This window comes from Salarias fasciatus, chromosome 5, assembly GCF_902148845.1.
Source record: "Salarias fasciatus chromosome 5, fSalaFa1.1, whole genome shotgun sequence".
In the NCBI taxonomy this organism is placed as follows: Eukaryota; Metazoa; Chordata; class Actinopteri; order Blenniiformes; family Blenniidae; genus Salarias; species Salarias fasciatus.
This window is the reverse complement of record NC_043749.1, coordinates 23,138,907-23,152,135: the sequence shown is the minus strand read 5'-3', so window position 1 is coordinate 23,152,135 and position 13,229 is coordinate 23,138,907. Positions and strand designations below refer to the sequence as shown.

At 40.2% G+C, this 13,229-nt stretch overlaps 2 protein-coding genes across 3 annotated transcripts in view; one reads left to right on the top strand and one right to left on the bottom strand.

Annotated features, from left to right (window-relative positions):
- Positions 1–13,229, bottom strand: part of cenpp (centromere protein P) — a 92,950-nt gene that overhangs the window by 70,495 nt on the left and 9,226 nt on the right. For both annotated transcript variants that reach the window (XM_030090972.1, XM_030090973.1), the window contains exon 6: positions 12,665–12,761. In XM_030090972.1, the coding sequence (XP_029946832.1) occupies positions 12,665–12,761 (97 nt within the window). The remainder of the gene's footprint in view (positions 1–12,664; positions 12,762–13,229) is intronic.
- Positions 1,759–9,405, top strand: ogna (osteoglycin, paralog a). The gene is made up of 7 exons (XM_030090975.1): positions 1,759–2,234; positions 5,409–5,472; positions 5,673–5,837; positions 6,276–6,478; positions 6,891–6,983; positions 7,533–7,703; positions 8,233–9,405. Exons 1-6 carry the CDS (start codon positions 2,079–2,081, stop codon positions 7,701–7,703), a joined length of 852 nt encoding a protein of 283 aa, XP_029946835.1. The 5' UTR covers positions 1,759–2,078; the 3' UTR covers positions 8,233–9,405.

The following is a 13,229-nucleotide window of genomic DNA, read 5'->3' as shown; positions in this document are numbered from 1 at the left end:
ACTGACAAGGGGATAACTCTCAAAGTCTAAAATAAGCTCAGAGAGGATATGCTGATTTTTTTTTTTTCTTTAGCAAGGAACACACTGAGGTGGTCTTGTCTAATTAACTTTTTTTTTGGAGACAGATCTTTATTGACTGACAAACCGATTGCCTCAGACAGGATTTTTACTATTTACTGTAGACTTTCATTTGTACATCCTGAGAGTGGGGGACCTCAGTTTTTATTCCTGTTGCCACAAGAAGGGCATCAGGCAAAAAAACAGTGTAGGTTGTAATGACTTTCTGTGGTGAACAGATACTTCTGCAATGGGATTTCATTTAGGAATCTGATTTTAAGGAACCCCATGGTTTGAACAATGAGTGGTCGGAAGTAATTCAGCTGAGATACCCCACCACAGATCAGACCCTTTTAGACTTGGCATTGTAAAATACTGCATGTCTGCTTCAGTCGGCTTTAAACCAGCGCATGCGACAGATAAAAATCTCTCCCATCATCACATTTTATGGAAGATAAGCTAAAGTCTTTTAAAAGTCAAAAAGCAGAACAGAAGGTCAGAATGAAATGTTCAAAGATAAACTTTTGAACTTGAGAACCACTTACTCATTCAAGGTAACTGAAGACTTCAGGGAGGACTGAGCACATATTTTACACTGTTTATGGCTGTATTTAGGTTCAGTACGGTGAACTGGGCCATGGCGCAGTTCAAGAAAATGAAAACCCAGAAGAAAACCTGTGGGTAAAAAAATAAAACAAAATAAATAAATAAATAATCACTGGTCCATCACATAATACAACCAGGACAGAATCTGATCAGCTTGAAATTTACTCTGCAACTGAGGACATCAGACTCAAACCATCAAGAACTGCATTCAGTGTAAATAATAGTGAGTCCTGACACGGTCACATACCAGCCACTCCCATCATGCTGTGGTTTGATTAGAATTTGAATTTGATCATTGATCTATCCTTTAAAGAACTATAAAATCCTTTTGCATATTGTCAATTTTCCTAGTGTTGCACAAGCATGAAGACACAGTATAGAAGGGGATCATTTTTTCATTTTAATTCAAGTTTAAATTCAAGAAAGGACGTTTTTTTTTCAGGTGGCACTCTGCATGAAGATCAAAATATTTTTCTTTCTCCTTGTGGGGCCTCAACAACAGAAAACTGATTTGCAATGAGATATGATATGATGACGAAGAACGACTGAATACTAAGTTGAAAACAGACCTCAAATTAAAAAAAAAAAAAGACATCAATAAAGCTGATTGTAGTTGCACGAAAAAGATTCAATGCACCTACAGTTGCAGACACAGACTAAATGAAATTATCCTGACTTTACCTTGGCAAAGACACTATTTGCCTATTTGCCACTAAACACCAACCGTGACCTGAAACATTACTCACTGAGAGCAGCAGTTGTTCAACAAGCTGAGCACAATTCACTATTGGTCAGCTCAAAGTAACCGTGCAAATCAAAGCATATAATCAGTGTCTGCCTCATGGCGGCTAAATGAATTGTCTGGCCAGCAGCTGGGAGAAAAACAGAGTGAGAGACGAAGGAAAACACTCGGCCAGCCTAATGAAAGATAGGTTGGTTATTAGAAGTCATTACAGAGCGGCCGGGCAGCGACCACAGACATTCCTCTTGACAAAACACACTCACACTTTGGTTGTCAACTTCAGATTTTTCTGCTTTCGCTGCAGTTCCTGCAGCAGAACTTTTTTTTTTTGTTCACGTTTAAGGGACATTTAGGAGAAGGACACTTTACTCTCTGTGTGACTTTGTCTTTTTCCATATGTGCCTGTTTTTGCTGTATGTGTCTCTCTGCACTTCCTGTGTGTGTCTCTGACTCCCTCTCTCACACAGCGGACCAATGACGGGCTGTCAGGAAAGGGTTAAGAGTTCTGCTCAATGAACTCCGCTTTAAAAGTCTGCTGGAAGCTACCGGTTCAGCCTTTAAATACAGTCATTTGACACATCCAAGCGGGGGCTTGCAGAGGAGAGCAGCTGCTGACCCAAACACAGGCTTTAAGGGCGAGCTGGTGTGTCGGCATCGCACTGCTTTGGACAGCATGAAGGCTCTCGTATTCACCTGCATGCTGGTGCCGTGGCTGGCGGCAGCCTCAGCCCAGCCATCTGATCAAGACTCACAGCTGATACCGGGATCTCTACCTGGCTGGAAGCAGAATGGATACTTCACTGACCATTTGCAAGCAAGGAGGGCTAGGGTGAGAATCTCATGATTTATATTACACTGTACAGCAAAATATATGCACATTTTTCCTGCATATTTTCTTCTAGAAAAAGTTTTTTTTGCAAGGTAATGCATTATCAGAAATGCTCAATGAACAGTTTGATTTTGCAGCATCTCTTCAGAAGACTGTCAGTGCAACACAATGGTATTGACAGGGGGAAAAAACCTGCAGAGATTATTGAGTGTAAAAAAAAGGTGCAATCCAGTTCATTAGAGATGAATGAAAAGAAGCACCTCTCTGCTCCTTTAACAGCAAAATAGATGCAGATCTCATGATGGTTAAATTCAAATCCCAAGAGAGTTCACAGCTTCCAAGACTGAGCTTAAACTTTAAATTAATAATCAACGTAATGTTTAATCAATTAGTCTGCCTTCCTGGTCTTAGTAATAACAGAATCTGTCATCTGTCATCACTTGATTTTATCATTTTCTGTCTCCACCAGATACTATTTCATTCAACACACAGTCCCAAACACACAACATCCACACACTGCTGCCTCCCACCAGACAATCTAAGCCCTGAATAAACCACACAAACCATCGACTACAACCACACTAACCCTCTCAAGACATATCTGGATGAGCCAAACCAAACTCTGGTTTGATTTATCCTTGAGAACCACTTGTAGGGAAAGAGAAACCCAGAGAGGGGGGAGAGAACAGTGAGGCAGTACTGTAGAGAGCCTCTTCAGCTTTAACGAACTTCATTTAAGAGAAGCTGTTTTTCATCAAAAGAGAAACTTCTTTACTGGCAGAGCCTGAATAGACAAACCTCCAACTCTCTGCCGCTGCCACAGTTAACCACTTATTCTACATTCGGTGGACTTATTTTTAAATTGTACAATATGACCGGTTGTGGTTCCTCTCTGACTGGGATGGAGTTGAGGTGGTTCAAAGACTGAGCAGCAGAGTCATGGTTGGTATTTAGCTCAAGGAGACTGGGACTGAGTGCAGTCATTCAAGGAAACTCAACCCAGGCTTTAACGATGGAGTATAAACCAAGTCAATATTGTTTCCCCCAGTGTTGTTGTCAGACTCCAGCTTTGATGTTAAGTTTGATTGTTAACAGCATCGCCCGTTTCTTCTCTTAAGCTGAATGTCTACACCTGATAAAAGTTTCGGTAACCTGGATGCTTTTGGTTCCAGATGTCCCATTGGTGACTTAAGCTGCCCAAGTACTTCTTAAAAAGACTTTAAAAAAAAGTAACTAGCTGGTTTCAATCTCAAAACTACTTTTCTTGAAGGTTGGAATGTATCATAACCCGGATGGCTCTGGAAATATCTCAGGTCAGGGGTCAAAGGTTAACTCAAAGTTTCCACATCTGCATGGCCACATGGGTCCAAGTAACTAGAATTTCACCATGTGTCCACATGTGGTTCTGCGTGGACGGTATGTGGACATCTGCCTGACTGCACTGTGCTGGAACAATCCCAAGCATGCTTCTTATGAAAAGATGTATTCACCAGGTATGACTGCTGTCCTGCAGACAGCCGAACGAGCAGCTCGGGGCAATAACATCAATCAGAGTGTGTTGGCCACACATTAATAAGAATTTAAAGAAAAAGAAAAAAACCCTGCACAAATAAAGGGAATTGATAACTGAAATTGTGCACCCCGCCTACAGACTCAGGTGACGGTACATAAGTCAGATTTTTTCAGCCATTGTAAAAGGGTCCAGCAGCTGCTAAATGTGGAAAATTAATTTTCCATCCTAACTGGTCCAATGCATGGACCAGAACCATAGTGGGAGGAGAATAACAAGATCACATCACTGAAGGCCATCTGGGATTCAGTAATTCTATGTAAACACATTGCACGAATGGCACAAACAATACACAATGACGCTTTTGCAAAAATCAAAGTCAAAGTGTTTGCATGCTCAACTGATGCATTTGAATTGTAGATCTGAATCTACATACAAAAATAAATACAGGACTACAGCAATCGCATAAAATGCTTGTTCTGTTATTAAGTTGATATTTGAAGTTATCCGATTTCACCACACATAATATCCTCCCTGAGATTGAAAACAGTACAACTTTGGTAAAATAGGTGGATTAATGTATTTAATGCTACATCCTCAAGTCAAGAGTGATGTCCTGCAAGCTGCATTCATCTGGGATAAAACAGGATGACGCATGTGAAAGCGTGCACATACAGTACAAGGGTGTAGGAGAGGAGCAACTGAAAGATCCTTTGACTGACCAATGATGTCGCACCACAGACTGTTCAGTCAGTGGCCGATGAGGCAAAACACAAGCGCCGTTTCTGCCAAAAACTGGTTTTGGCATGCCGAGAAACTGTAGCACAACAAATTACGCTATGGCGACCAGTCTGTCTCTGTAATTAGTGGAAAACTGCTCCACATCAGCTATGACTGTGACCAGTTGTCAGCCAGTGGCCAGCTGGTAACTCAACACTGCATTACAAATTGCTGCCTCCTCCTCCATTAATTTCTGTGAGACCACTCTGTCGGCGCGGCAATAGACAAAAATCTCCAGTCAAACAAACAGCAGGAAAAAGCTATGCCTCAGCAGAACCCAATAAAAACATCATCCAGCAACACACTTCACTGGCGAGTCAAATAAATCCAAGCACACATTCCTGCTCAACCAGTTTGTCACATTAAGTTCTGTTTTTTAAATTAAGACTAGACCACAGTCACAGACTGGCTCTGGGTCATAAACTGTTAAAAGACTGTGTTGAGCAGTGATGGATTTCAAACCTGAAGAACTGCAGCTGAATTGGATTTTCTGAATTCAGTTACATTCTTAGCTGCACAAAACAGACCACAGTGATCTTCAGTCATAAAGTTCAGCTTCACTGAAATTGGGAATGCTTTCATCACACTTTAAGTATCGATCATCATTGTTTAGGATAGACTGATTTCAGAACAAACTGTTTACAGCAATGTTCACTAAAGTACAGCCAACCATGGCCACACTGTTAACTGTACTGGTGGGAAAGACAGTCTTGGATTTTGTATTTTCATCTGAATTTAGCTGAAAGCAAACTACAATCGAGTGATTATGATTCAGAGCAGATAGTGCTTTGGTTTTGTATGTTTGTGTGCTTTTGTATGTTTTCTAACTTCATAACTCAAGAAATGTACTGAGCTGCTCGGTTAATGTTCTCCTTCTCCTGCAGAGGGCGCTGATTCCCGCTGATGAACCTGATGACAGCCCGATGCCAGAGGGAGGAGATGCCGCTGGTACGATCAAAGATGCATTTAACACACCTGCAGCTGGTCTAATAAAGGTTTATCAAAATGATAACGAAACTTCACATTGTCCAGACAAGACCAAGTTTGGATGAGTTGTTGATTGTTTTTCTAATGACATGAACCAAGAGGAGTCTAAAGCATAATTATTCATGTAAGATCTTAATTACATGTTGTGACTGTGTTCGCAGATCTTCCCACCTGCCTGCTGTGTGTGTGTCTGACCGGCTCAGTGTATTGCGAGGAGGTCAGCCCTGACATGACCACCGTTCCCACGCTGCCTAAAGAAACCGCGTACCTGTACGCACGCTTCAACAAGATCAAAAAGATCAGCAACAAAGACTTTGCCGACATATGTAAGTGTGAAAACTGTTAAGAGTTTAATGTGTGCTTTGTCAGGTAGCCTGAATGATTTCAGATTGAATTCAATGGTTTCTATTTTATTTTTGCAGTTACTCTGAGGCTAAATTAAATACACCTTACTGACAAACCTACAGTACAACAGGTAGCATTTGCTAAATGATCATCAAGGAACCTTTCATATCAAAACAGAAATGACTGAGTCATCTACATTGTAATTTACTTTTTACAATCAAGTTTGGATTAACAAGTTTAAGTCAATATCAGTGTCCATGAATTCTTTTTATGAATGTTGGACTTTTCTGAAACGTTAGCAGCGTTTTCACCCGTTTCCACAGAGATGGGGTTGAAGAGTTTTTTTGAAAATTTCCACCATGGGACTTAATTAGAAGAAATGTGATAAACAGTCTGTCTTTGGTATCATTGGTCAACAGTGACTCTGAAGAGGATCGACCTGACGGGGAACCTCATCTCAGAGATCGAAGACGGGGCTTTCTCCAAGCTCACCATGCTGGAGCAGCTGTCTCTGGCTGAAAACAAACTGGTCAAACTCCCCATGCTTCCTCCCAAACTCGCAGTCTTCAATGTCAACCACAATCTGCTGAAAACCAAGGGTGTCAAGGCAAACGCATTCAAGGTGCGACATCTTCACCTCACCTGAAGTTTCAAACAATAATGTGTGGTTTACGGGAAAATCAAGGAATGATTTGATCAGTTTCTTCGTCATTACTAAACTATCTGCAGAGAGGCAGAAATCCTCAATGAGAGGTGAAAACAGATAACTTATGTATGAAATTAGCGCATCATTGTAATGCTGAAGATGAAGACAGGCTCAGTTATGTACTTATCCCCATGGACCCCTGAACTGTGCACATAGTTGGCAATGCACACCAAGATAGCTTATTTGTGCGTCATAGTGAGTCTATATTGTCAGTGCTCCACTTTCAAGTGGAGTACGCTGCTTACATTTACACAGATTATTGGACTTTGACTCGCCATCTGTTAGCCTTGCTTGTTTTAGTAAACGTGGTGCATTTTTCCTCCTCCAGAAACTTACTAAACTGATTAACCTGTACATGGGTGACAACCAGCTGGAAGCGGTTCCCCACATCCCCGAGAGTGTTCGGATCTTACATCTACAGGTATGTATATGAAACAGAAAAAACTTTGCAAACTGTGCTGATGCCCTCGTATTGTTGCACAACCGGTGGTACTGATGGACGAAGGAATAAAATTACTTCTCCACAAAGGAAACTGGCCTAGTAGTGCACAGAGTGAAAGAGGACTGAAGAAAAGAACAGTTAGTTTCTCATAGTGACAGCTCGCTTGAAGTGGAGAAGATTTATTCAGATGTTAGATCCTGACTGGTCCTCATGTGTGGGATTACTAATACATCAATAATGTGGAAGAGCTGCCATGTGCCTGCATCGCATAATGATCCCTCACGCTGTCTGTGTTTGAAAAAGCAAAGTAGACCTTCCACTTCTTAGAATTTGTTGGCAAAATCATGATGAGCTGAACAGGGCTGGTTTCAGTTAGTTAATAGCAAACATACCTTTCTGCTGACTCTACATAAATATATACCTGAAACAAGCACACTTTGCTTTGTGTACTATATGTATTTGTATAGATATTTTTGGTGTTCTCCATGTTACGGTTTGCATTCTCAACCTCGTATCCGTTTCCTCCAGAACAACAACATCACAGAGGTCACCATAAACACCTTCTGTAGGTCCAACGACACCTACTACCTTCGGCCAAGTCTCAGTGAGGTCCGTATGGACGGAAACCCGGTGGTGCTGTCAAAGTACCCCGACAGCTTCACCTGTATGAAAGTACTGCCCATCGGACGGTACCGCTGAGATGGCAGCCGAGACGCCTTTTCCCCCCCACATCAGAGTGCTATGAAGTACCATAACGTTCTGGATTTTGGAGAGCCGGTCCCTGCAGCGACAATGGAGGTGTCAACGTTTTTACTTCAGCAAACCTACAAACACCTTGAGTCACTGTCAGTTAAAAATTGAATGGTTAACTGGACTGATGGTGCAGAAATGCAGGTCTTCCTCAATTAATCAACGGGCCCTTCACTGTCCGGAGGGAATAAGATTTAAACTTCTGTTTTGAGTTCTTCGCATAGCGTCAGGTCTCGATATGCTTCAAACAAACCAAAACTCTGATGCATTTCTATCTGTTCTACCACATACAGAAACAGTGATTTCGAAAACCTGTATCTTAGAAGCCAGAATTCAGTCAGGACTGCCTAAAACACATCCTGTTCTTTTACAGGTTCACATTTCACCCTATTCCCTGCAGAAAATGGAAGGAAGCCTTCCTGTTTAGGATGACAACATTTCAGCATAGCTGTATTCAGTTCCATTGACACTTTGTTTGAAGCACACTGACGTACTGACTGTGGATCTCTGTCAGCCTTTTAACAGAAGGTACAGAATGCTTCGACCGTCATCGGAGCCCCTTGAATTTTAAGTTCAGTTCATTTTCATCAGGCAACTGGTGAAACAAAACTGCACAAACTATTAAAATACAAACAACTGCTGCCAAGTGGCCGCTGATTTGCCTTTAACTATGTTTATATTAAAGACTGAAGTTTTTTTAAAAAAAAAATTGGTAAATGATTTCTAAAAGTGGGATACTGTTGAAAGATGAATACATACTTGTGAGAGTAACATCTCCCTGTAACTTTGTCTCTACTATTGTTTTCCCCTCAATAAATTGTTTTCAGATACCAAATACATCCCTGGATTATGAACACACATCTCTTTGCAACATTTTAAGCCTGCAAGAACTTGAACTGCACTTCAGCTTAGATCATAATAGCATCTGTCATTTTATAGAAAATTACCCAAATTTTATATTTTTCTCTTTTTTTGTGTGATGGGGTGAAAGCCAACATAAAAAAAACTAAGTATAGCGATCTCAAACAAAGCCTTTTTATGAAACTGAGTAAATGTCAGGCAAATCTAAATAATCGTGTCATTGAAGTGGACGTTTTGTGTCTGTTTCCTACTATATATTTGTATCTATCACCTGATATGATAGAAATACAGCAGCCTCAGAGCTTTGTTAATTTTTTTTTTTAATAAGTCAAACAATCCATACTTTTTTCTGTAACACGGGAAAATTCTGTAAATACTATTTAGTAAAAAGGTTCACTTTACTGTACGAATATGTGAATTAATTAATTTTATTTGTAACTATTCCATTAGAAATGCCTCTTCATAAGGGCAAAGTCCAAGTAGCCTCGACCAGCCTCAGGCTTTCTGATGCATTTTGTGACCGACCTTCACTTTGTTTTTAATTTATAGACTCCAGAGGAAGTAAACTAGGGAACAATGTATCGATGAACTATAGTAATGTGAAAGTTACTCCTCTCGCTTTTTGTCTGCTTATAAATGTCTTGCTTTTGTCTCTAACTCTTCCCTTCCAGTAATAGAAATGACTGTCGAGATTATTACTGATGTGAATAAGACAATGGTGTACAGGAAGATGTGTATGTGACATGGCTTTGATTAAAATGTTTTAATAAAAATAAACTTTTTTTTATAATGAAAACAGAATTTGAAATCATTAATGCGACATATTCTCCGTCTAGTTAACTCACATGCTTGAGAGAGGAGGCTTTCAGTTAATCGAGGAGTTATATTTATTATTTGGAAATGCTTGATGGTTAAAACGAATGTCACTTTAAAATGGATAAAAAAAATACCTATTGCTTCAAATAAGCAACAGTCTATGTCAACAGAAGAGGAAAATCTAGCTTCAACAGTCTTCAGAACAAGAAATATCTTATTGCTTTAAATCACGGTGAGCAAAACTAAGGAGGAACAACTCTGAGGCAAGTGAAATTCTTCACACAAAACTGACAGATGAAGCAAAATGACCTTCACTTTTCTGTTAAGTACACTGCACTGAGCTGAGCTCTGACCACAGCCTTGAGCGAGCTTGCTCCTCATCAGATCCTCTTCACTTCTGGCTGAAACATGAGCGTCATCTGGAACGAGCCAGGGTCACTGCAGTTGTTACACACGGTGCACGTTGCAGGTCTTTTGCCACAACCTTTAGCAGCAGTGTCAAGGGGGGGGGGAAAGTTCATCCCTTCACTCATCAATGTACAACTAGATCGCCAATCAGGAACGCCAACCACAGCTGTGATTTTATACTCGACTAACATGAATTGACAGGAATTTCAAAGAAGCCTTAGTATCAGCTGCAGTGGGTGAATTACATAACACAGTACCATGGACCCATTTACACAACAACGTTTCAAGTGGAAATGCTTTGTTTTTGTGTTTTTTGTTTTCAGAAATGTTTCGTGTTTCCATGGCAACGTATTGAAAATGTTATGCTCCTATGGAAAAGACAGAAACGATGAAAACAATGCCGCCAGTATGTCGGAGCACTAGCGAGTGCTGTTCGTTTTTGGAATGAAACCACACATTCGTCCCGTGCCGTTTACTGCGGCCGCAGCGCGCAGGAGCAGAAGCAGTGTCTGCTGTCTACACGGAAAAGTGGAGCATTTCCGGAAAGTTCAATTTTCAGCTTCTCCGAGCACCGTTGTGTAAATGGACACCCTAAACACAACTAAAGCTTTGCGTTTTCAGTTGAAAACGCCGTCGTGCAAACATGGGCCAAAAGCAGGAACTCAAAGGATAGCAGAAGATTAAGCTCACAGTGGAGGAAGACTAAACCCACTCAATAGTACTGGAAACAACTGACACAACCTGGAACTTCAGAAACGGTGCATAAATCGAGCATGCAAAATAAATAAGTATGCGTGCAGACGTGATGTTGTTGTGTTTAAGCTAAATTATTGACTTGTGACAGTTCCAGCTCACATTGGTAAATTCCTGGCTAGAAAAAAAAACCCAACAGATACAGTCATGTCTGCAACAAAGAGCTCACTTGCATCACATTACATATGTTTGTGCATATGTGTGCAGAGATATTTACTGCAACGTGACCATGATGTATCTGCTGTCCCCCACAACAGTGACAGACTGGATTTCACACAAAATCCAATGTTTTTGCTAAACTTTATTTGTTTATTCCTTTAATTACATGTTTTGCTTGTGCACCATTAAACCATGCACTGCATTAAAGCAGGATGGTTAAAATGGGGATTACACTTTTCCATAGTAACACCAAAGAAAATGCAAGAAAAGCAAAATTAGAGTTTAGAGCACACAGGCCAATATGGAAAATGTGGGTTAATCCGTCTTTCGCTCAGCCAACTTGGCAGGAATTTACATTCTCCGAGTAAACAGGCGAATCGGTTCCATATTGCTTCTACAGCTTGATGCACTATTTAACATTTTACTGCTACCTCTTCAATAAAGTCCCACACTAAGTCATACCTTCCAAATTAATTTTCAGCCTGTATCAGAACAGCTTCTACTGTAGTGTTGTCGGTATTTGTTATGAATTCATGGCTAATAATTAGAAAGATATGAAATAAAAATGAGGGGCCAGAAGGGAGATTCACTCATCAGTATTTGGTGTTGATCAGCTCACTTCATTCTTCGTTCAAGGAACCACAAAAGAGCAAAATTCCAGCAAACTTGAAGACAGCAACAGCAAATTGTTAGAGCTGTATGTGACTCTATTTCCTTCTCTGTTACATGTATGTCTGGGATTTGCTATACTATACATTTCATTGGTCAGAAGAAGCTAAAGTGATGACTTATTTAAATTATACATTTTATTATATTTCACCAGAGTAAAATCTAAAATTTGTCCGTTGTGGACCCAAAACCGAGACGTTTGACCCTCTGAACTCTTGGTAGACAAGACAACAAAACTCTAACACTGATTGATGAGGGTGAAACTCAGCAGAGGTCAAAGTTTAAAGCCAACCAGAAGCTAACATTATACATCCGTCTGCCCTCTTACTGACTGACTGACCATCTGGTCTCCACACTTTGGAAAGACTGAAGTTTGCAATGGTCCTGAAACACGTCAAAACACTTTAGAGCAGGGGTCTGCAATCTGTGGCCTTTTACTCCCTCTGTAGTGGCACCATGAAGCCTTCACAACATGATACATGAATAAACATTTAACTTATTTTTAAATTATTATATGATTTGTCACTCTTGGTTCAAAAGGGATTCAAAAAAGGTACAAGTAAAACTGGGAAAAATAGCTAAGACCACAAGAAATGAGGGAAAAAAAGTGACAGAATAGCTTAAAAACCTGAAATATCTCCAATTTCTAACATGAGAAAAATAAATATGGCAGGAAAAAAAGCATAAAAAACTTTTTAAAAAGAGAAAAAATGACTAAAATTTCAAAACTGTCAACAAAAAAAGCTCAAAAACAGGGACAAATTTGTTTAAATCAGGTACAAGAATAGGTTAAATGTGATAAAAGGTTCTATTCTGAACTGTAGTTAAAACATCATGAATGCATCTTAAGATACAGTTTTTGTTTGTGCTTTAAAACCACGTATGAAACTTCATGAGCTGCATTCGCCTCATTTTAATGGTTAAATGTGCTTTATGGCTCCAGACCCTCTTGACTTCACAGAAAGTCACTAAAGTGGCTCTTTTGGTCATAAAGCTTGCAGAACCCTGCTCTAGAGCAACAGCAAAGAAAAAAAAAAAAAAAGCCATTATGTAATAAGTATCACAGAGAAGAGTTTTGAGACCCGCCATGTTTCTCCAAATTCTCTAATCTGTGTGGTGAGCAGAATGGCAGCAGCCAAAATGATCAACATGGAAACTTCTTCCATTCAGTTTGAGAACAACCTCTAATACGTCAAGGAGTTAGCGAGTTTTCTCATTCTGGCTGCAGGAGTGGTGCCACTTACCTGAAAGTGCTGGAAAGCTTTGGCTCGATCATGACATCTCTCGGAGAAAGTCCTCATAGTCCTGAAGAACAGCAGAAGATCACTGGTCTCCTCCACCCTGAAATTAAAATGCGCACATCATAATTAGTTGAATATGTGCCTCAGCGGCAAAATGGCTACAAGCTGACAGAACAGTAACGTTTGTTTGTATTTACCCAGCCTGCTCAGAATAACAACATTAAGTGCGGACGTTTGGTGTATATTCAAACAAAGCTATTTGAATCTTAAGGAAAACTTTGTATTTGTATTTGTTATCAGTTGTTTCAGAAGGCCAACGATGGTATGATAAACCTGCAGCTGAAAAAGGAAAAGCTCAGATTTGCAAGATAAATAGGAATATACAGTATCAGACAGGCACAGGGAGAACATGTAGACTGAAACCGATGAGGTGACAGCGTTAGCAACCGCGCTATGATGCTGCTTGCACATTTATGGAAAGTTGAAAGGAAGCAAGCAATACAGATGAGCACCGGTTGGAGAAGTCTCCCAAACAACAGTCCATTCAAGAAGGTGGTTTAACTTCAGG